The sequence below is a fragment of the Aulonocara sp. 'chitande type north' Nkhata Bay genome, linkage group LG19 (genome assembly GCF_057382095.1).
Source record: "Aulonocara sp. 'chitande type north' Nkhata Bay isolate Kocher_YH1m ecotype deep benthic linkage group LG19, A_spYH_male_GT1.1, whole genome shotgun sequence".
Lineage (NCBI taxonomy): Eukaryota > Metazoa > Chordata > Actinopteri > Cichliformes > Cichlidae > Aulonocara > Aulonocara sp. 'chitande type north' Nkhata Bay.
This window is the reverse complement of record NC_141362.1, coordinates 23998367-24021294: the sequence shown is the minus strand read 5'-3', so window position 1 is coordinate 24021294 and position 22928 is coordinate 23998367. Positions and strand designations below refer to the sequence as shown.

General features: G+C 38.5%; 4 protein-coding genes across 8 annotated transcripts in view; all 4 read left to right on the top strand.

The window, feature by feature from the left end:
- pcnt (pericentrin) overlaps positions 1-855 on the top strand; it is a 34185-nt gene extending 33330 nt beyond the window's left edge. For all 4 annotated transcript variants that reach the window (XM_086275835.1, XM_086275833.1, XM_086275836.1 and 1 more), the window contains one exon: positions 452-855. In XM_086275835.1, the coding sequence (XP_086131961.1) occupies positions 452-483 (32 nt within the window). In that variant the 3' untranslated portion in view covers positions 484-855. The remainder of the gene's footprint in view (positions 1-451) is intronic.
- A 701-nt stretch (positions 856-1556) lies between these two features.
- senp2 (SUMO specific peptidase 2) lies at positions 1557-10230 on the top strand. Of its 2 annotated transcripts, none has more exons than XM_086275839.1 (17): positions 1557-1929; positions 3307-3368; positions 3455-3564; positions 4839-4905; positions 5040-5121; positions 5286-5460; positions 5594-5700; positions 5803-5885; positions 6320-6368; positions 6458-6530; positions 6614-6757; positions 6845-6976; positions 8210-8434; positions 8629-8708; positions 8824-8908; positions 8990-9085; positions 9232-10230. In XM_086275839.1, the coding sequence occupies exons 1-17, from the start codon at positions 1751-1753 to the stop codon at positions 9292-9294; spliced, it is 1812 nt and encodes a 603-aa protein (XP_086131965.1). In that variant the 5' UTR covers positions 1557-1750; the 3' UTR covers positions 9295-10230. The 2 variants fall into 2 exon arrangements, with proteins under 2 accessions (XP_086131965.1, XP_086131964.1); XM_086275838.1 differs by having other exon boundaries at positions 1558-1929; positions 6611-6757.
- Positions 10231-11418: 1188 nt separating this feature from the next.
- LOC147307068 (transformer-2 protein homolog alpha-like) lies at positions 11419-14880 on the top strand. The gene is made up of 8 exons (XM_086274556.1): positions 11419-11614; positions 12858-13003; positions 13098-13257; positions 13472-13660; positions 13982-14097; positions 14177-14338; positions 14470-14534; positions 14627-14880. The coding sequence occupies exons 1-8, from the start codon at positions 11582-11584 to the stop codon at positions 14635-14637; spliced, it is 882 nt and encodes a 293-aa protein (XP_086130682.1). The 5' UTR covers positions 11419-11581; the 3' UTR covers positions 14638-14880.
- Positions 14881-16308: 1428 nt separating this feature from the next.
- Positions 16309-21556, top strand: LOC147307067 (obg-like ATPase 1). Its single transcript, XM_086274555.1, has 11 exons — positions 16309-16442; positions 16743-16840; positions 16927-17070; positions 17144-17271; positions 18100-18275; positions 18379-18459; positions 18553-18650; positions 18760-18900; positions 19499-19595; positions 20236-20358; positions 20517-21556. Exons 2-11 carry the CDS (start codon positions 16743-16745, stop codon positions 20616-20618), a joined length of 1188 nt encoding a protein of 395 aa, XP_086130681.1. The 5' UTR covers positions 16309-16442; the 3' UTR covers positions 20619-21556.
- The last annotated feature ends 1372 nt before the right edge of the window (positions 21557-22928 follow it).

The window sequence follows — 22928 nt, the reverse complement described above, 5'->3', positions numbered from 1 at the left end:
CAAAACCCTGCAGAGCATGAAGTCACTGAGTGGAATAGTTTATTCCATTTCAGCTACATTTGTTTTTATGTCTTGTTTTATTTAACTTTGTGTAAATGTTGAACTGTTTTGAGGTGCACTCTGAAATTTTGAGGGAATAGTGGCACATGCTCATCTACTTATCTCATAACTTTCGCCATCAATGCTCCTGTGCCTTACTGCTTTTAGTCTTAGAGCTAGAGATGCAGTTCTCTAACAAGAATTATGTCAGTGCTATTTTTCAGTACATTGTCATAATTTTAAAAGTCAAGTATTTTGTTTATTAACTAGTTGGAAAACTACTAAATAACTACTACGTTTACTGAAAGGAACTTCTAGTCAAGACCATTTTAAACTTTAGCTTGGTTCCTGTTTATGTAAGGTGCCAGTTTTGTTGCTGCATCTAATTTTTCTTCTTCTCCCCTTTCTGTAGGTTCATCTGGTCTCCTGCCTGATCCAAAGTAGCCTGAAATCTAAAGACTGAATCTGCCTGCATATTGTTTCAAAACTGCTCATGCCTTACATCTTGTAGAAATGTATAGAAATTATAAGTTTCCTGACTTTTATACTAAATTATTTTTTAATTATTTTTGGGGGGTAATTTTTCTATCCTGTGTACTGCCAATATTTTGAAAGTCACTCTTTATACACTGTTTCTCAAACACTGTTTGCTTTTTTTGTGCTCTGTAAATGGTGTTAATGTTCTCCACACGTGTTACTAAATGCACTAGTTTTATACTCTAAGTCTAAGATCTGTGCTAAACTTGTGCACCATTATAAAATGTAAACCACGTCCATGTTGTTTTTATCATAAAGTAAATAAAGTGTGACTATGAACCAGATGGAGTGTTTCTTGCAAAATCTCAAAACACAGGTATCCTGATAAATATTGAACAATGGCGGGGTGTTTTAGTTCTGTTTGTAGTCCACTGTTAGGCTTAAAGAGTTGATTTAAAACAGGAAGTTTTTAGTGCACAGAGTAAAGCAGTGAGCATTTTGGTATACTAAAGCTGTACAAAGGTAAATCCAGTCAGTAAGGAACTTCTAATTGGGTAGTTTTATTTTTGGTCTCTTTACATTTTCTACAAAAATAGGGATTTTTAAATACACATTATTACATTAGTAACAGAAACATCAGCCACTAAATCAACTATTAATGACAGCCACATTTGAGAGAGGTTAGAATACTGAGGTATTTGGGATTTTTTTTTTTTTTTTTTTTTTCCGTATGCTGATTTAGTATTATGTAACAAAGAATGGACCTATGCTAGAGGTTTGCTGTCAGCTTTGTAAGAAGTAAATAACGCTGAAATTGTGATTTAGATTAAATGAAACCAATCTTTAAAGAAATCTAAAGAAATCCATGCTCTAACTTCTCCCACTTGCTCTCCTAATGAGAAAGCTGCCAAAGATGCCACTCCGTGATCAGGGGTTCGTTTGTTTATTATCTCCGCCACGATGCTTTATGTTTAGTATTTTATCTGTCGTCATTAGACTTTACACTTTAGAACACCGCCCACTCGTTTTGTTTTGGTGTGTAAAACGTTTGCCCTTCGCAGAACGTCAACACGGAATGACGGACGTTGTTGGCGTTTCAGCACAGCGACGCTAATGCTAAGCTAAGCTAATGGTGGGCGGTGTGTCGTAGATTGCGGTTTGACATCTTGCCTGTGGAGAAATAGTCCTGGACCGCATTGAAAACGTCGTTACAATTTTCTCGTATTTGTCTGGGATGTATGGATGGATACTTGGCGGATTCTCGTCGCTGTTTGAGCCCATTACGGGGCAAAACCCCACGGAGTGGCCTGGGAAAGGTAGCGTTAGCGCAGAGGTACCCACGCGACCAGGCGTAAAAACAGCAGCTTGGCGGCAGGAGAGTCACTGCAGACCCGCTAAACGGAACTACCAGAGGTCGGTGATTGAAAATGGTCTATATTTTTTTCAGTCCTAAATAGTTCACACTTCGTTGGCCATTTAATCATTTGTTTGGATTGTTGAGGGCAGTCATTCACCCTTCCAGCTAGCTAACATTAAGTTTTGAGTTAACTTTAGATGGAATTTGTTTATTCACAGCAGGTGAATTTTAAAAAACTATTTTACTGAAGTTTGCTGACAGTATGTTTATAACGGTGTCAGTGGACACCCACATCACATTTAATATTAAGTACACTCATAGCGAAAGCGGAAGTAGTCTAAAACAAACTATTATGACCGTTCCAATATTAACTTATTTTTGTTTAAAATCCTATTTAAATCCAGTAGCTTGCTACTGTAGCACAGCACGGCAGACTTGAGAGTAATTTTAACTGATTTTGTAAGCCTGCTGGTAAAGGTCGCCCAATGATATCTGCATGGTTTTGTTTGGGTTCAGGCAGCACAGTCAGCAGTTTGTATATACTATCAGTACACAAACAAGCTCTAGAAAGACTGGAAAAGAAACAAATACAGTGGCATCATTGTAAATTTTGTTGGTAGAAAAAAGTATATGTTAAACTCTGAGAATTTGATACATTTTTTTTCTTGAAATGTATTTTTGTAATTTGTGAATGGACGTAAATGCGTAATTTAGTCAAAGTATTTTAAAATTTAGCAGCAAAGCACCTCCCACAGTGGGAGTAGTTAGTGATCACTCCAAGCTACCAGTATGCAGAACAAGATTTATACAGTCCTCTTTTACAGTTAAAGGTCTGTCTCAAGAAATGGGTCTTTTCTTGCTGTTTTCTTCATTATGTTTTTTTTATGATTGTACTGACAGGTTGTGGCTTAAAAACCTAACTGGGGCCAATGCCTGCAAATTAGCTGTAGCTAGAATTCCTGTGTACATAGCATTGGTTGCATTTTATATGAATGCATCATTGCTAATATGTATGGTCACTGGTATATAAATAAAAGTGCTAATGAATAAATTCAAAACCCTTGTTTCAGTTTCTCAAACATTTGTTGATGCAAATTGTGTCTTTATCTCATAGAAAGTGCATATCTTTGGGTTTTGTGCAAATATATTGATGTTTGAACTCGTCACTTTGGGCTGTCCAAATCTGCGATGGCCTTTGGAACTATTGCCAAATTACCTCCAGGTTAATGGATGTTAAACCCTCGTTAGAATTCAAGAAGAACACAAAAAGAAATCCCCTCATAATTAATAGCTACATTTCCTCTGCGCTTTTATTCACAAAAGGTTGCCACAGCTGGTAGCGTGAGATTTATTTATTTATTTTTTTAAAATCTCTTTGCAAGATTATGTATTTTTGAAAACCACTCATTTCGAACCATTTTCTGTTATTACAGCGTGCATGTTGCAGAGAGTGTTTGCCAGAGTGAGCAAGTCGAAGTGAAAAGACGCAAAAGAGGTTTGTTAGAATATAAAACTGCTTAATATTTTTTGCTTCCTGACGTGGAATTCAGTGATCGTGATTTGTGGTGTCCTGTCTTTCAGATGTCGTCATCAGCTTCATGAAAAAGACTGTGGCTCGGGTAGCAGGTTTACTCAGACTGCGGAAATCACTGACGAGGTGTGAGAAGCCCAGATCTCATGAAGAAACACAGGTGAGTGCCCCGTCTGTGCTTCAGACGCATACATTTGGTATTGTTTGCTACAGTGTATCAGAGTTCATCGAATAGACAAGTACTGTAATGACTGGGAGTTCTAAGCTGAGGTGTAATGATAGGTAGACACACACCACTTCTTAGGGCGTTTTCACAGCTACTCTAAGGAGCTTGGAAAGAACAGCGTCTACACTTCTTTAAGTTGCTTCAAGATGTTTCACCTCTCATCCGAAAAGCTTCTTCAGTTCTAGGGTCAAAGGGTGGAGAGTCCCAGATGTAAGCCCCGTGGGAGTGTCCCCCAAGAGGGACAATGATCCTCTACCTAGTCAGACGACTCAAGGTGTTAAGATGGGTGTAGGTCACAATCAGCCAAGGTTTCGGGTGAGGTCATTGTGAAACCTAACCTAACCCCACCCTGTCATGTGATTTCCTGAGGTTAGATGGCCCAGGATGTGAGTAGGCGTTAAGGCGTCTGGGAAGGGATCTCAGAACTGGATTATAGATGGCAGACAGTTGGTGCCGTAAGCAACCGCCTCTGTTCAAAGGTGGTCGTTCACAGTGGACGTAAATGGCTTCTTTCACTCCTCTTTCAAACCATCTGTCTTCTCTGTCCAAAATGTGAACATTGTCATCCTCGAAAGAGTGACCTTTTTCTTTTAGATGTACAGTAGATAGACAGCCGAGTCTTGTCCCATGGAGGTGGCTCTTCTTTCCAAGCTCCTTGAAGTACGATGACCTGGATGTGTGAGAACCTTTACAGACAAAAAAAATGTCCCATAAGCCTTGCATTCTGGGATGCAGCAAGGTACTATAGATGTGCAGAGGGTCTGTACAGGCTAGCAACTAGCTGTGAAATGAATGTCAAGTCTCCATGTTGTCAAATAATCCAGAACACAGGCCCTTCTTCCTGTATTTACTTTTGTTGCTCCCACCCCAGACACATCTGGCCAATAGGACAGAAAATTCTCACATGGTTTGTAGTCACGCATATTGGTTCACTTGGAGCTCACTCAGATTTTCTATGTGAAAACAAACCAAATCACAGGGAAAAGCTACAAGTTAACAAACTCATCAAGTGATTCGGACCTTTATGGAGGAGCGATTATGGCTAATTTAGGCAAAACAACACTTTAAGTCTTTTGGGAGTCTCTTTGTGAGATGTGATGCATACTACATGTGCTGCTTTATCCATGTGGATACATACAGTTTCATAGCTAACTTTATTTATCCGTGTAACTCTCTGTAATTCCATTGAATTTCCTCTGTTGATCCAGCCTGTCGCTCTAATGGGCATAGATGAGCTCCACACCTCATGGCTGAACAGTACTGAATGGAGAATGGGTAAGCGAAGATGGACCTTTTAGTGCACAATTCATGATTATACTCACGTCACTGTGTTTCAACCAAGCTTGTCAGTGCAGAATGATCTCATCCTTATACCCAATGTCATTTGTTTTGATGTTCTTTCTTCAAAGATAAACCAGTAGCTGGAGGTAATGAGAGTCAGGGAAAGAATCCTTTTCAGAGCTCTTTACCTCCTTTAATGAGGAAATACAGGCAAGTGATTCAGTACTGGAGATTTATGTAAAGTACAAGTCATCCAGTACCTTTTTTTTAGCCTTTGTGCTTGCAGTCTTCAGGCTGTTCTTTTTCTTTTATGTTACCACCTATTGAAAACGGGTCCCATGCTAATCTACCTCCCTCTTTTTATTTTAATCCAGTGGGACAACGCTCCCTGTAGGGCTTCCAGACAGAGCAAAGGACAGGGAGAGGAGAGGATCCCTCCAGCTGCTGTCCTCAAGGCCTGTGCTCAGGGTGGGAAATGCTAATCCTGACCCAACATGCAATGGCTTTGGACACAACCGCTGCTACAAGCCCAGTCTTACTGTGGAAGAGGTAAATTAGTCAGTTATTTGTATATATGAAAATATACTTAAATTCCACTTTTCCCCACCTCACAGTGCCAATAATCAAACTTTAAAAGTATGAACCTCTGCACGTTCATTTCTGATATTTTTGGTGTCTTCAGGCCATAAAGCAGAATAATAAGGAGCACTACAGGCGGCTGCTGGAGATGGTGACAGAGAAATACAGCAAAAGCCAGCCACTACCTTTTAACCAATCAAAACCACAAGAGTTAGTATTAGCTTTGATTTTTATGTGTTTTTTTTTTCTTTTCATTTTAATATTTCCATTGGCCATGAGCTAATAAGTGGCTTATTTTGTATTTATCCTCAGAGATCCGTTGTCACAGGTTGATCACAAAACTGCTGCTTCAGTAAAAACTTTTGAATCAGTACACAGGAAGACGGGACAGATAGGTGGGGCACTCGGCTATCCATTACAGACAAAGCTGATTTGTTTTTATTCATTGTTGACGATTACAACTAATTGCAGATTGTTATTAGTTTAACTTCACCCTTTTTTGTAATCTATAAATAATTTTGTCAATAACACATGATCAAATATCAATTAATGAATATAATTCTTTTGTAAGGTTACAAGTGGTTTTTACTTGAAAAAACAACTTTAACAATCACAGAATTGTCCAGATACTTAGTTGGGGGGGATGGTGTGTTGATTAAATCATGACTGTTTGATCTCTGGTTTATTTGTAATATATTATTAGAATAAATAAAGCCTTTCATATCACACAGTCACTTCACCCAAAGTAGGTTTAAATGCATGTATACATATTGATCAGTAAACATGTTGCAGTGACTCTTCTGTTCATGGTTTATGGTTTATTTCACAGCTGCTGCAAGTCTATTTACATGGAGAAATGCATCTGCGGCTAACGACAGGTTGGTGCGGTGCTATTTTTATTTAAACGACTGCGTCATGCATAACGAGGAATGATTGCTTTAACTTCTTTTATGCGACTCGTCTTCAGCAGGGGGAGTTTCACCTTTAGTAAGCCAATTAGTGGACCCTTTGAGGACCCACAGCCTGTTGGATATATAAAGGTAGTCACTCCTCCTCTTCTCTGACATGCCACAGCATGGATATGAGTCTGTCCTGTCCATAATCTTGACCTGTGTTGCAGCAGAAACATCCAGCAGATTTGGATCTTTCTACAGAGGTAGCTACTCGCCTCAACCTCGTGGACAGAGACGCTCCTGCTGTCGGTCTGCCTGACACACATTCTGCACATACAAGGCACAGTGAGGAAGACATACCCAGACTGACCAAGGTAAGAGTCTGTGTTTAATGTGGACTTTTTATGCTGAGATTATTTATTTATTTATTTTTAATGTGTATATTGTCTGTGTGTGTGTAGGAAATGGCAGCAGAGGTGAGTGGAGCTTTGGCTCAAAGTGATCCCAACCGTGTCCTGAGTGCAGCTTTCAAACTTCGCATCACACAGCGAGACCTGGGTACACTACAAGAAGGCAGCTGGCTCAACGATGAGGTGAGAAAGTAGAAATGCTGGAAAGGTTTTTAAATAGAATAAATTTCATGGTTATTTTAGACAGTTATTTAATCTAAAAGCTCTTGAAAACTTCACAAAAAAGTACACAGCACAAAAAGTCAAAAACAGGACAAGAGCAAGTTTTGCACAAAAACAATGGAGGAAACAATCATGTCTGTATTTACCTTGATTTTCTTGTTTTCATAATTGTTAGATAATTGTTGTTAGTTAATGTGAGTGCTTGATTTTTATTGTGTGACGCATAATTTTATTTATCACGCCCAGGCCAGGCAGCCTTATAAGGCACCAGTGACAAAGGAGCTGAGCCAGTGGACTAACTAGATATTCTTTATTAATCATAGGGGCAGTACAAAAGAAGGTGTAATTCATTCTCAACCTCTCATAATCCCCATAGCCTCTTGCCATCCTAGAGTTCAACAGTGATGTTTGGCATAATTTGAATACATCTTCACAATTTTGGCGTTAACAAAATATCTTAAGTATTTGTCTTATATGTTTATCTTTCTTCAAATTTGATTCACATTGCTACTAAAATGTCATTGTAGAGATACTGTAGTGGTTCAGCTTCCTCAAAAACACCAAAGAGCTCCACAGCATTCTTTAAATCCCTGTTTTTTGCAGCATAATTTAATATAGAGTTATCACATGCATCATGCATTTGTGTCCTAAGAAAAACCCAACATGTCAGCTAAATCTAGCAGCTTCATAGTTCGTAAATGCATCAAGATATTTGTGTCTGATCCAGTGTTACAGGCCAGAGGTTTCTTGCTTCTTAGTGTGCCTTTTTTCCCTAAAATTAAAATTCTTACTTATTTAATTATGTTTGTAGCTGACCATCATCTATAGCACTAGCTGTTTAATACATTTAATGTCTTACAAATTATCTTCAGACTCAACCAGTATGGTAATATCATCTGCATACAATCAAATGCCCAGGGCGAAATCACCCATATAAATTGGATTCCTTAATTCTAAGAGCTAAATAAATTGTACACAGGGTAGGAGAAAGAACATCACCTTAATGCCAAAGAGTGTTAAACCAACCAGTATGCATATTATTAATTAATTGCATGTATAAATACTAATTTATGTTATTTTGTTGTAAATGTTTTGTTAAAAAAAAGCTGTAGACTCAGATTATTCAATGTGTGTCTTTAATGAGTGTTTATGTATGGCATGTTTTATATTACAATTTTTGTGTTCTCCACCAAGGTGATGAACTTCTACCTTTCCCTGATTATGGAGCGAAGCTCTGGTGAAGCAGGGCGATTAAAAGTCTACTCCTTCAGCACCTTCTTCTTCCCAAAGCTGAGGGGTGGAGGAGGCGGGCAGGCTGGAGGACACGCTGCTGTGAAGCGCTGGACCAAAGCTGTCGACCTCTTCACGTTTGACCTCATTCTGGTCCCTCTGCATCTAGGCGTCCACTGGGCATTGGCTGTGAGTCACTTTGGATCTACCAGTTTTTGACTTGCTCTGCCTAAAAATACCTGTAACATTGCAAAGGCTCACTCTGTACATCTAAACTGTGATCAGTATTTTTGCCAGTCATTGTCACAAATCAAATGTTTGCACTGTTTTTATTCCAGAGAAGCAGAAGTGCACATTTTAATCGCTCACCTTTTTCTTTGCAGGTGATAGATTTTCGGTCAAAGACAGTGAAGTCTTATGACTCGATGGGCCGGAGACACGATGACATCTCGAGTCTTTTACTGTGAGTCGTCAATTTTCTCTTAAGCTCCATTTTACTGGCTACGTTAGACATGTTTTCACTATAGATTTGTTTTTACTGAAGCATTATAAATGATGTAATTGTGCTGATTTTTCAGACTCTACCTTATAGAGGAGCACAAAGCAAAAAAGGGTAGAGAGCTCGACTGCACCAAATGGACTGTTGGAAGCTTGAAAGCTAGTGTAAGTCTGTGATGAATGAAGTAACACTTCAAATGTGTTATTCCTCACAGTGAAATTAATGACTCTGTATTATGCATGTAGGAGATTCCCCAGCAGAAAAATGGAAGCGACTGCGGTGTTTTTGCCTGTAAATATGCTGACTATATCGCAAGAGGACAGCCCCTTACCTTTAAACAGGTGTGTATTCTGAAATCCCTGCCTTTCTTGGCACATTGCAGCATATCAGTGAATTGGTGTGAAACCATGTATGAAAGTCCAATTTAAATATACATATGAACAGATAACAAACGATATACGAATAACATCTGCTTCTTACTTTACAGTGCCACATGCCTCTCTTCAGGAAGTTGATGATTTGGGAAATTCTTCATCAGAAGCTGCTATAGAATAGAAGGGTCGCATCCATTGTTAATGGCCTACCAGAAGAGACTGAGTCAGTGGGAACAACCTCTCGTGTACAGTGACTACATGTGAAGTAAGAGAAGAATAAATGGGCCAAAGAAGTGGACTTTACCGACTGAGATCTAACCCAGTCTCGCTCTCCAGATCTGGAGTAACAAAGACTAGTCTTAAGAGTTAATTGTTGCTTATCGTGTCAGGGACATGTAAACATTTTGTATTCTCTGAGTTGTAATTAGAGACAGTATTTGTAACAAGTGTGTGTCTTAAAGAAACTTTGGCACTACTGACTGAATGACTTGTTATTGATTGTGTTTCCTTATTGTTTGAAGTGCTGCTTGAAGTGCCTTAAGTCTTCTCACACTGAGCTCGGCATAGTTTTTTTTGTTTTTGTTTTTTTCCCTTCAGTTGGGAAATTTGTTATTTACAACCCAACAATCTAGGTGTAGTTTACCCCTCCCAGCTATGATCAGAGTGGACAGCAGATGACTGGGGTGAAACTTAATCTTTTTCTAAAAATATAGACAATGGCAATTAAAATACCTCCTCCAGACATTTGTCTGACAAAACGTGCATGATTGAGTGCTTGTCGTAATGACAAGATGTATGATTCCCGATTATTTATGACTGGATGAGTGTATTTTGGAGTGTCTGTGTATAGTTTTTTTTTTTTTTCTTCATGACTGGAGTATTAATAGTTGTCTCTCCATATTTACCATAAAGCGCTGTTAGAGCTGTGAATCTGTTCAATAAGTATACTGCAGCAGGCTATTTAGGGCTGTTACAAAGACTCGAATTATAGTATACTCCATTTAAAAGACAAACTACTGTACACACATGCATGTTTGTGCTCATGTCTTTTTTCTTTTTCTTTTTTTTTTGCTAAAATAAAGTATTTCTCCTTTTCTTTTTTTTTTAAATTATGTATTGATTGATTTATCATTAGATTAAGTGAGATAAAGGCAAATAATCTGTGTCTGTGGACTGGATCAGCCACAAGAAAAGGTGTTGAGGGATATTAGGAAAAGTATTGCAAATATATAAGCCTGGAAAATGGAGGTTAGTATTAAAAAGAAATACAGAGATCTAATCGCAAAATAGTGTTTTTGCAATGTCCAAGGCATGTTAGGTTTTTAAATTTTTTTAAAGTCTTATGAAAATTAATCATCTCATTCATGAATATTAAGAACAGTGGTTTGATAAATTGTTTGTTCATAATAATAAAGCTGCTGTACAATAATTATTTTCCTTTCCATCATTATAACACCAAATTTAATATAAATAAAAATTATTTCTCAGGAAACCGATTTTGATTTGTTAACCAAAAAGTCCGAGTTTGATTACAATCCCAAAACATGTTTTAAAGTTTAATAACAAGTGTTATTATTATTATTATTTTATTAAGACTGAAGTGTTTTCTCTTTAGGTGATAATAGGTAGAGTGAGCTCAGGTTGATCTTTAAAGAGATTTTTCCTTTTTAAGGTGAAGGAGAGAGCTTGGATGTAAATGTGCCCCTTATCAATTTGTATGTGTGGAAAATCTAATTTCCATACAATCTATATCATTTATATAAAACAACAGCTTCTGTGGTATCATCAAACACACTGAAAATTATTTTTATTACTGCATTTCAAAAAAATACTTCTCAGTAAATACATCATATTCAAGAAAATTCCCCTTTGAATCCAAATACCTCTCTCCACCAAGTTGCAATAATAAAGGGATTTTATACATCTGTTAGTACAAACAGGATAACTGAGGACTGAAACTGTGCTTATCATCGGATTAAACCTGGAAAGTTTAAAGGGTAATTTAGAAACACAAGTCAACAAGTCAAATTTAAATAGAAAATCTACTCCGACACATAATAAATATATTGGATATAATATAGTCACTCCGTTATATCGGAACCTCTTTTCGATTAGATTTTGCTAGCTCTTTTAGATTTAGCTAGATTTTATTGCCCCCTTTTGTAAGAAGTTGTTTTTCCAAATACAGTTCAACATTCCATTGATTAAGGGATCTAATCAAAATTATAAGAATACGCTCAAAATATACATGATTTCTTTAAACTTTATTTATGCATATTTGACTTAGGCGCTTTTAACTTGAAACTCAAACCAGAAGAGGAAAGCGTCCTCCTTAGGCGCAGACCGTTTCTGTTCAGGTCAAAGCAGTACGCGTTTTCGGTAGAGGCAGCAGTAAGATTAGTCTTCAGAGCAATTTTAGCGTTAAATATCTTTTAACGCATTTGCTAAACGTGTTATTTTATAATGAGCGACAACGAGAAAGAGTTCAGGGAGCAGGTGAGTTCACGATTCATGACAATCAGCGTTAGGACGAAATAAGCTGTTAGCTACATTTGCAGATCTGTTTAACGGCTATATTTTCTTTTTAAACAGGCCTCGAAATTAGTAAAAGTCGAGTTTATACAAGGATATTAAGCACGTTGTGTGAATTATAGACTTAGATTCTTAAAGTTTATTGGGGCGTTTATGTGAAAATAAGAGGGCTAGCGCTTGCTTGCTAAGCTAAAGCGTGCGGCCTGCTAAGCGCAGCGGTCGGTAGAGGAGGCCGCCACCTGGCCGCGGGTGCTTTCACTTTCTCATTTACTTGTTATCTAACGTTGCTTATTGAAAATATAACTAGCCAGCAGCAAACATATGTGTACAGTTAATAGTTAGCTACCTCAACGTTCAGCTGTTTGTGAGTAAGTTGTAGTTTAGTCCCAATGAAGGCCAGTTAAACGTAAAAAGTGCACCTTTTCATTCCTAATAATAATGTTTCCTAGTTTTTCTTGATGTTTTTTTCCCTTTTCTTTTCATTTTTTTAAATTTCTGGTTTTAACAGACACCAACATGCCTTATCACCCTTGTTTGTTCTTTGTTAAGGTTGAGGTTGGAAGAAAGAAAAAGGCGGAAGACGTTTCAGATGTGAAGTTATTGTTGTTTGAAGCTGATGGTGTTGATGCATGCTAATGTATGGGAGAGATGCTGAAAAAAGAAGCGATCAAGAGCTGTCCCCGCGTCTAGTGTTGTAATGGCAGATGGTAAAAGGGGGAAGAGGAGGAAAAAAAGAAGTCATATATTCAAACGGAAGAAAGAAGAAATGAAGGGTTGTTATGAAGTAATGAAGTTAAAGAAGTTATGAAGTTAAGATGAGAAGTTTTCCAGGGTATGAGTAATTTCCTAACAGCCTGCTATGTTATTACTCTATTTCATCCTATTATTTTTCTCTATAGCATGCATGATTTTCCCTCTCTGTATCAGCCACATCACTGGTCAATTCCTCCATTCTTTATTTTTAATTAACTTTTTGTGCAGTCAATATTTAAGCTACATTTCTTAATATCTGCTTGAAATATCTTTAGTATTTCACCTAATTCCTCAATATTTAGTCTCAAACCTGTTAAATGCGAAAATGTGGTGAACTTTTTCTGAAAAGGGCATTGAAGGTGGTGAGCGGTGTCACCTCCAGGCCCTGTAGTGTTGTTGTTTTGGTACATTTGGCTTTAGAGTGTTTCTGACATCTGCAGTCTGGTTTGTTCAGGACTCTCGGGCCGGCTCGCGGAGCGCATCCCCTGGAGGCTCACCTAAATCCACTAGCCGCTCACCAGCGCGCTCCAGAGGTGGTTCCCATCATTCCAGATCCAAATCTCAGTCCCGATCTAGATCTCGGTCAAGATCTAAATCCAGGTAAGTCAGGTTTCTGATTTAAGGTACATAACAAGATAATCGTGTGAGATTTTGGTTTCCCTCACCTGTGATTTATTTATTTTTTTGTCTGCAGGTCTCGATCCCATCGAAGTTCACGCAGACACCACTCCCGTTCCCGCTCTCGTTCCCGCCGGCGCCGCTCCAGGAGCCGATCTCGTAGCTCTGAGTACCGCCGGCGCAGGAGCCACAGCCGCTCCCCCATGTCGAATCGACGCCGACACATTGGCAACAGGGTATGGTGCTACTTTGTTAACTTGTACTCAAGGTGTTTATGGAGACGCGAGTCATCAATTTTTAGATTAAACAGTTTAATGTTGACTGTGTGATGTATAGTTTAAGGTGTGTGTGTTTGTGTGACATTGTGAGATATGTTGACATGTCACAATCATGAATTTCTCATCTTAAATTATTTTTTTTGTCCCCACACATCAACGTTTCTGCTCACAGGCCAACCCAGACCCCAACAACTGTCTGGGTGTGTTTGGTTTGAGCCTCTATACCACTGAGAGGGACCTAAGGGAGGTTTTCTCTAAGTATGGCCCGTTGGCAGACGTCAACATTGTGTATGACCAGCAGTCACGTCGATCCAGAGGCTTTGCCTTTGTCTACTTTGAGAACTGCGAGGACTCCAAGGAGGTCAGTAGAATAACATAGGGATATGTATTTAAAAACTTAAAATAGTTGGCTTATTTGTCCTAATATAGTTAACCTCTTTGCTGTTAAAAAGCTATTTTAGTTCAAACTAAACTTCAAAGAGCACATCCATGGTTTTGTACAAGGTGAACAATAGTAAGTAAAATAGCATAAAAGACAAATGTGAAAGTGAAACTTGTTTAATTATGCAGCTCGTCTTGTCCGTCCAGTCTGCTGTTTAGTGTCTACAGAAGAGTGAAACAATTTGCAATGCAAACAATTTCAGTTAGTCTGCTTCTGACTGTGCGTGTGTGTTTATTTTAGGCCAAGGAGCGAGCTAATGGAATGGAGCTGGATGGACGCAGGATCCGAGTGGATTTCTCTATTACCAAACGAGCCCATACTCCCACTCCAGGAATCTACATGGGACGCCCCACATAGTGAGTGCTTGTCCACTGGGGAGCTTGAGATGTTATATGGTTACTTGAGCAAAATTGACACACTATCATTTGTTTTAAGTGGTGGTGGTGGTGGTGGTGGTGGAGGAGGCGGCGGTGGCGGCGGCGGTGGCTCATCACGTCGTGTCTCAAGGGACTACGACAGGGGCTACGACAGAGGCTATGATAGAGGCTACGATCGTGACTACGATCGTTACGATGACCGCGAGTACCGTTCATACAGGTTGGTGCTTTTTCCAGCACCGTTTGTATCCCAGTGTTGATCACGAAGATTTGATAATGATGCATGATTGATAAAGACTCAAATTAGTCAGTAACTGTAACTAAATTTTTTTTCCTCCCCTCATCCTACAGGCGCAGATCTCCATCTCCTTACTATAGTAGAGGATATCGCTCTCGATCACGATCCTACTCACCACGTATGTTTAAACCATGTTTCTGCCATTAGACTAGTTTATTTAGAAAACCTTCAATTTGACTCAATCTCTAAACTTTATGTATTTTTAAACAGGTCACTACTGAGCAACAAGAGAAGAGGCGACAGAAGTGTTACTGTTTGGATGACAGTGTTTTGTTTTAAATCTGACAATATTATGTATGTGGTTTAAAAACTCTGCATCTGTTTGTGTATCAAAAGTTTAACAAAATTGATCCAAAAGAACCCCCTAAATTTCTCCCTGAGCACAAAAAAGTCATCAGGGAATCATGCTGCACCAAGTCTGTGCGAAGAATCCGTTTTTGGTTTGTTTATTTTTTTCTGAAAAATGGAAAAAAAAAATTTTTTGTTTTGTTTTGTTTTTGAAGACTCAGTGTGATCAAATGAATTGAAAGCACAGTCAGTGGTTGTAAAAAGGCTAGGATGTTCTCAGTAGTTTTTGTTTTGTTTTTATGTATCATAGCTGGATTTTTCTGTGCCAGTTTTACACTTTCTCATTTTGCTCTTTGTTGGTAGGTGATTTGTTAAACTGTCGTGAGCCTAGTTTGCCCCTCATTAAGTTTTAAATGCCATGTTTCTTTTTCAGTTTGTTTTTGCTTGATCGAACGTCCACTTTTGTTTGTATATAAGAAATTAAAAAAAAAAAAATACTTTGACCATGCTGTGCTCTTTGTATTTAAGATGTGCTTCCATTTTTTTCACACCTAAATTGTGTTATTATCAAAATTGTCAGAGTTACTGGTTAAAGCATTAATTATTGAACATTATTTGATTAAACTAATGTCTTCCACCAGTAAGAAAAGTATTGCTTGCTTACTACAAACAATATAAAAACAAACGTTTGGGTTTTATTTTAATAAATTACAGCAACAGCTACACGCAGTCATAAGCACTGCTGCTCCCTTTAGGGGTCAGCACAGTGGATCATCAGCCTCAATCTCATCCTATTCTAGAATCTTTGTTACAGCAACACTGTAAATCCTCCACAACATTTGTGAATCTTCGCTGTGGTGGTTTTGTTTTCCTCCTGCCTGTCAGCTCCATGTCCTTTGTCCATTATATTCCTCTACAATCCACTCAACCTGATCTACTCATCTAATGTACTCATAATCTTGTCCATGAAAATCTTTCTGCTGTCGTTTTGTCACAAAACACCCCTGTCGCTCATCTTCCCTCCACCTTGCCTGCCCTCTTCTTCACTTCTTGTGCACTTTCTGTTGCTATGGATAGTTGATCCATGTGGGGAACAGGCTAAGCAGAGAAGCTCAGACCTCTCTCTGTCCAGCCACTGGGACACCAAAGCATTCTTAGGATATCTGAGAGACATCTCTCCAGCATTTCTTGCTTCTGCTGTCTTTCATTCCTCTTCTCTCCAGTGCATACTTCAACCTCTCCAGGCTTCTCTTCTACCTGCTCCCTATATTCACTTAATTTGAGGACATTGTATTTTGAAAAAGTAGACCCCTTTCTGTTGTTGTCCAGCGTATTTTAATAAGAAATTACCTCAGATATCCAGTTCTATCGAAGCTAGTTCAGAAGTAAAGTCTTTTCTTATGGGTTCTGGCCATACTGACTTCGTGTTCTTGAACGCATTACGCACACGTCACGGTGAAACAGACCGCGGAGTAATTTTAAATACTCACGAGACGACTCACGTATCGTATAACAAAAGAAAGGCAGAAAAGTGCATTTAAATTAAATAATTTGGGGCAAAATAAAAAATATATGTCCAAGTTGAGTTATGTCGTGGCATTTCCAGCTCTTCGCCCGACCAATCAGAGAGCCCTTACGTCAAAACACTTCCGCTTTGCTCCCCAGCTTGTCTTTCCAGTAGAGCGGCCGGTGTGAACACGCATCAGGAGTGGACAGCACGTAGCCTGCAGGTTTTAAGGTAGCAAAAGAGACGTTTTCTTAGCCAAATAAATGTTGGTGTCTTTGTAAAGTTCGGATGGTACAAACAGGACTATGTATTCTGGTTTAAATTTTCCCATCTGCTAGCTAGGAGTGGTTCCAGTTAGCTACTAGCTGGCGTTAGCATGCTGTGTTTGAATGAGCATATGACCCTACACGTTTTTAGTGGAGCCAGCTGACATGCAGCAGAGCCGAGGAATTGGTTAAAAAAAAAACTCTGCTTTTTTTAGTATCCCAACACGAGTGTCTTAATCTGACCATCTTGTTTTAAATCTCGTAGATGCCTCCAAAGAAGACAGAAGCTCCGAAGCAACCTCCATTGATTGGACGATTTGGAACATCCCTAAAAATAGGAATAGTGGGATTACCTAATGTTGGGTATGTAAATTTTATAGCATTTTTTCCTAGCTGAATGAGTGGGAAAAAGTGTTAGGCGTCACCATTCTCTCTTAATGTTGTTGCAGGAAATCCACATTTTTCAATGTGCTGACTAAAAGCCAAGCTGCTGCGGAAAACTTCCCCTTCTGCACAATTGACCCAAATGAGAGCAGGGTACCCGTTCCTGATGAGCGATTTGATTTCCTCTGCCAGTACCACAAACCTGCCAGGTGTGTATTGCAACAGCTGGTTAGAAGATGTAAGGACATCTGCATCATCTGATGATCTTCCTTGTCACTTCAGTAAGGTTCCCGCTTTCCTGAATGTTGTGGACATTGCTGGTCTGGTGAAGGGAGCTCATTCTGGACAGGGACTCGGAAACGCCTTCCTCTCTAACATCAGTGCTTGTGATGGGATCTTCCATATGACTCGTGAGTTACAGTTGCTGCGGTGTAGTAACAGCTGAGAGAGAGCACAGGTGTCAGGGCATGCTGGAAATAAAGGTCTTATGGGGTAATAGGTCCATCTTAAGAACTTTTCTCAGTGTACTTTTGGCTTTGACTAGGACTGGGAATTGAAGCCTAGTTCCAAACTGTTTCCATCTACAGTTTAAAGGTGTGTTCTGATTCTGAACCCTTAACTGGATAAGCAGTTGAGAATAAAGATGGATGAATGGTTATGATGGGAACATTTAAGTTAAAATTAAAAAAAGAAGAAGGAATCTTTATCAGGGTTATATTATATATTAGAAGTGAAATCTGTGTATTAAATCTGAGCAGTTTGCATTTGTTTGTTTGTTTTTTTGTTTTTTAATATCCAAGACCAGAGGTGTTATCCAGCATTGTCTGATTTTGCATTTGTGTCCATATCTCAATGATTCTGTTTCATAAATTGGTATAATGAAATTTGTGGTCATTCGAAGGTAATGTTAGGCAGATCTTGAGAGACTAAAGAACAATTAATTTTGTTTGTTTCCCTCTCACCAATTAGTCAATAAATAATGAAGGCAAATGAAATAAAAAGGCAAAATAATTGGCTCTTGACTTATTTGTTAGTTTCACTTTTCAAAAAAGTGAAAGGGGACATCAGTTTGCTTAGAAATAAATTAGCAGAATTGAAAATTTAAAATATGTTTTAAATTGATTAACAATCTATTAAGTCTTGCTGTTGCTGTACTTCTCCAGTGAAAGTATTTGCATTTTTTTTTCTTCAAGCTATGTCGTTGCACCGACAATCTGCTGACGCTTGTTTGTGTTAAGGTGCGTTTGATGATGAGGATATCATCCACGTGGAGGGCAACGTTGACCCGGTGAGGGACATCGAGATAATCCACGAGGAGTTGCGGCTAAAAGACGAAGAAATGATCGGTCCAATTATCGACAAACTGGAGAAGACTGCTGTCAGAGGAAGTGACAAAAAACTAAAACCTGAATATGTAAGTGAAGGTTTTTTTGTAGAAGCATTTACTTTTTGTCTTTTGTTGATTCTGAATTAAATCGGTCTGTATATGCTGCTTCACATGCTTCTTTTTGCTTCAGGATATCATGCTGAAAATAAAAAACTGGGTGGTAGAAGAGAAGAAGCACATCAGATTTTACCATGACTGGAATGACAAAGAGGTACTGATGTGTTCCAGTGTAAACAGTTTTTCTCCCTGAGACCCTATTTGAAACGGCTTTTTCATAAAGAACTTCATCTCTAACTCTTCACAGATTGAAGTTCTGAACAAGTACCTGTTTCTGACTTCCAAGCCCATGATCTACCTGGTTAATCTTTCAGAGAAAGATTACATCAGGAAAAAGAACAAGTGGTATGTTTGCTTTCACCCTGTGTGTCTACATGTCGCATATATTAATCTTACCGTCCTCTCATTTCTTTGCCATTTGAAATGACTCATCCTGCGGCCTGTTGTTCATCAGGTTGGCAAAAATCAAGGAGTGGGTAGATGCTCATGATCCTGGCGCTATGGTCATTCCTTTAAGTGGAGCTTTGGAGTTTAAATTGCAGGACATGGAGGAGGAGGAGAGGAATAAATACTGCGAGGAACAGAAGACACAGAGGTATTTGGTCATTAGTCTTTAAGTTGTTAATATCATGCTAAACTTGAAGGGTACTTTCTTTATGGGTGTACTGTGAAGCAAGCAGTCTCTGGTATTGTAGGTGCAATTCCAGCAGGGCAGAAGAAATGTGTAGATGCCTTTAAATGCATTGCTCCCTGAATACATGCACATGTCAGTGAGAATGCAATGCACAATTTGTGCTGCTGTAACTTTCACAGCAGGGTTTATTCATGGGTAGTAGTAAGGAACGGCTCAACACGTTGCATGCATAAAACAGTTTTATTTAGGCAAACTCTGTATTGCAATCAGAGGAATAATTGGGGAAGACATGGCACTTTGAGGTAACTTTAAACTGAACAACACTACAAACTTTGATTTCAAGTTCATGGCTCACTAACCCTTTAATCACTCTTTGTTAGTTGCACCTTTCTGCTGTAATGATATTAAATGGCTGCAGGCAACTTAATACTGAGTACTGAGTAATTAATTAAAGTTTGCACTGGTCCTTATTTACTAATGTGCTTTGAAACGTCCGTACCCTGTGCAAAAATTGAATTTGCAAACCATTTTTTGTTTTGTTTTGTTTGTGTGTTTCTAGTGTTTTGACCAAAATAATAAAGACCGGCTATGCAGCGCTGCAGCTGGAATACTTCTTCACAGCAGGACCAGATGAGGTGCGAGCGTGGACCATCAGGGTGAGTGTTTTGACGTGTGTGTGTGTGTGTGTGTGTGTGTGTGTGTGTAACCTTTTTAAAAATACATAATTAACTCTTGTGATTGAAGATAAACCACTCTGATAGTTTTGAATTTCAGAGATCTTCACTGAGTTTAAAAAATAAAAAAATAATTTATTCAAAGAATATTTTGGAAAGCTTAATTTTCCAATGTTTTTTTATTTATTTTTTTTTCCTAATTTGTGATTAGAATGTTGGCTTGTATTAAAATTCCAACATTTTGCGTCATTTTTGTTATTTTTTTTCTGACAACCAGCTTCACTTTTGTTTTCCGTTATTATATTTAAGTAGTCAGTGAAGATCTGACTTGTAAAACTGAGTGATGGAAACATCTGACATAGATTTTTAAATATATGTGATATTATATTACTTTGGCTTTTGCCATTTGGTGTCTTCAACAGTTCTATAATTGAATACTGATAGAAATTTTATTGTTTCTTTGTTCAAAACAGAGCCCTGAAGTAAATTTTTGACAGTTGTCATCATTTTGTGATGATATCAGGAGCGCAGATTGTTACTTTTGCAGAATTTCTTAAATGTGATGCATTTAATAAATACATATTTTATTTATAACATGTCCTGTTGTGCTTTGGTCCCACAGAAAGGTACAAAAGCTCCTCAGGCTGCTGGAAAGATCCATACTGACTTTGAGAAAGGCTTCATCATGGCCGAGGTGATGAAGTTCACAGACTTCAAAGAAGAGGGCAGTGAAACTGCAGCCAAGGTGTGAGCTTTTGTTTTGTTTTGGGTGTTTTTGTTTGTTTGTTTTTCCCCAGCCCAATTATTCCTGAGTTGCTGCATGTGCTGAATTTCCATCAATAACTGTTATTATTCTGGAATATATCAACTATAATTTTTTTCCCTTGTTTCTTTCTCTCTCAGGCTGCTGGGAAGTACAGGCAACAGGGCAGGAACTACATTGTGGAGGACGGGGACATTATCTTTTTCAAATTCAACACACCCAATGCACCCAAAAAGAAATAAGACCACAGAGTCACTGGGTTGGGGGAATCAAAACTCAGAATACAGTTTAGTCCCACAGAGCACACTGTCTGCTGGTTTTCATACTTCTTTTTTGATTCTGATGGCTTCAGCTGTTCGAATCAGTTTTTGGTAACAATGCTTTAGTTGTTCATGTGTTTTTAACACATAAAAGACTGTTTTTTGATAATTTAATTTAAAGAAAAGCTCAGACTTCTTTTGAGACAGGTTTCTGTTTTGGATTTTTTTTAAGACTTAAGTGTTTTATTGCTCCGAGCAGCTCATCTTTTCTCTCTTCATGAATTGCAGTCATGGCTACAGCTGATTAATCTGTAAGCTTTCACATTCTAATGAGCCTGTTGTTTGGTGCATTAGTAAGGGCAGGCATGGCTGTTCTATCATAAAAATACTCATAATTGCATAAAGCAACAACGTGCTGCAGATGTCATCCCTTAAAATTTAAAAAGAGCAGCACAGTTCTATTAAATTTAAAAGGTGCTAAAATATATTGTGTCCAAAAATCAATCATCATTTCTTCTTGGGAGAACGAAAGCCATCGGTCGGTGTTTCATTGAGGGTGGGGCTGAACTGTATTGTGCTGATAACATGAGGGATATTATTTTAGAAAGAGGAACGGAGACCTCGGTGGCAGTGCCTCATCAGATTCCTGAAGAGAAAGCTGCTTTTATTGATTTACACTCCTGACGTAAAGGAGTCCGCCCCGCATAACGAGAGAATGCACCATTGTGGATCATTTGGACTGTACAGCTTTAAATTGCATCATGTTTCACCTCTCTCACTGCCCACAAACTATGCTCATTTTCATAAACATGCTGCCACACTGTGGACTAAAATAGAAATCTTTCTGACCTATGGAAACCAGTGTACAATAAGTATCACCCTCATCAATATGCATGTGTCAATAAAAGGAGATAAACCTGTTACGGTTTTGTATGTTTATTTTCTTTCATTCCAGGCAAAACAGATCGTCGTCCCAAGCTACTCTCATCTCTTTATATTTTGATAGGAAAAAGTTGCAGCATCTATTGAAATTATTTGTGAAACATGTACAGTTGTTTGTGGCAGTGCAGTATATATAAGGAAAAAAAGCTCTTTGGATGTTTGGGTCCATTTCAGATCAAAATCAGGTCCAGGCCTTGAGGAGGTCGATCGATGAATGTTGGTGTTCCACTGTGTTTTTCTATCCAGATTTGCTTTTACTACATTGGCAGTGTGTTTGGGATTATTCTCATGCTAAAAAAATGAAGGCACTTCAGGCACTTTTTAGTTGGTATTAGGGCTGCCACAAACGATTATTTTGATAGTCGACTAGTCACCGATTATTTATGCGATTAGTCGACTAATCAGATCATCATCCACTGGACTAAAACTACAGCTTATTGCACCATGCAGCATATGCTCTTATATAACTATCATTAGCTTACAGCTTTAAGCTTTTAAGGTGCTAACTAAAAATAAAGACAAGATGATAGTTTATTCAATTTTAATGAAATTTGCAGATTGTTTCGGTGAAGTTTAATAAACTCCTTGCTATCTAAAATATAACAGGACAACGGAGTATATTCTCCAGCATCTCACACTTCTGATAATCAGCTGTCTGCTTGACGTTTATTCAGCTGTGTAAAAACTATAACTTTAATCTCAGACAAACCGATTTACTCAGGAACAAATAAAATACTGAAAAAAGCCAAACAATAACATTTTTAATTTATCTAAGTGACTCATATATATTTAACCTGAGTAGCGAAAGACGGCGGTGGGTTTGAAAACAATTTGCGGGGAGTCCGGTGTTCTCACCGTGCTAGTGACCTAGCCCCCGGCTCGCTATCGAGCTAGTGGGTAACAGACGTCTCCGAAAACGTCAGAGCGCTTTTGAAAATATGTGGTGTCCTGATAAACTGAGCCGATATTTGAGGTTTACACAGCTACATTCTCGGCTGAAAATATGTTAAACGTTTATTTTGTGACCCAGAAAGAATAATAAGAGTAATATTAAAACTAACTAGCTGCCGCCATTGTTGGAAACTGAGCTGGGCCGCGCTATGAATTCTGGGACACAGCTGCTTCTTCTTCTTCTTCGGGGTTTAACGGCAGCTGGCATCCTTGTACATGCAGTGCTGCCATCTTCTGTTTCAGTCCGTTATTACACTCTTAAATCCTGCTACTTATTCCTGCGTCTTTTGGGATCTTACAAAGCTTCAAACGACGCGTCGACTATTAAATCAGTCGTCGACGATTTTGATAGTCGACGTAATCGTGACTAGTCGACAAATCGTGGCAGCCCTAGTTGGT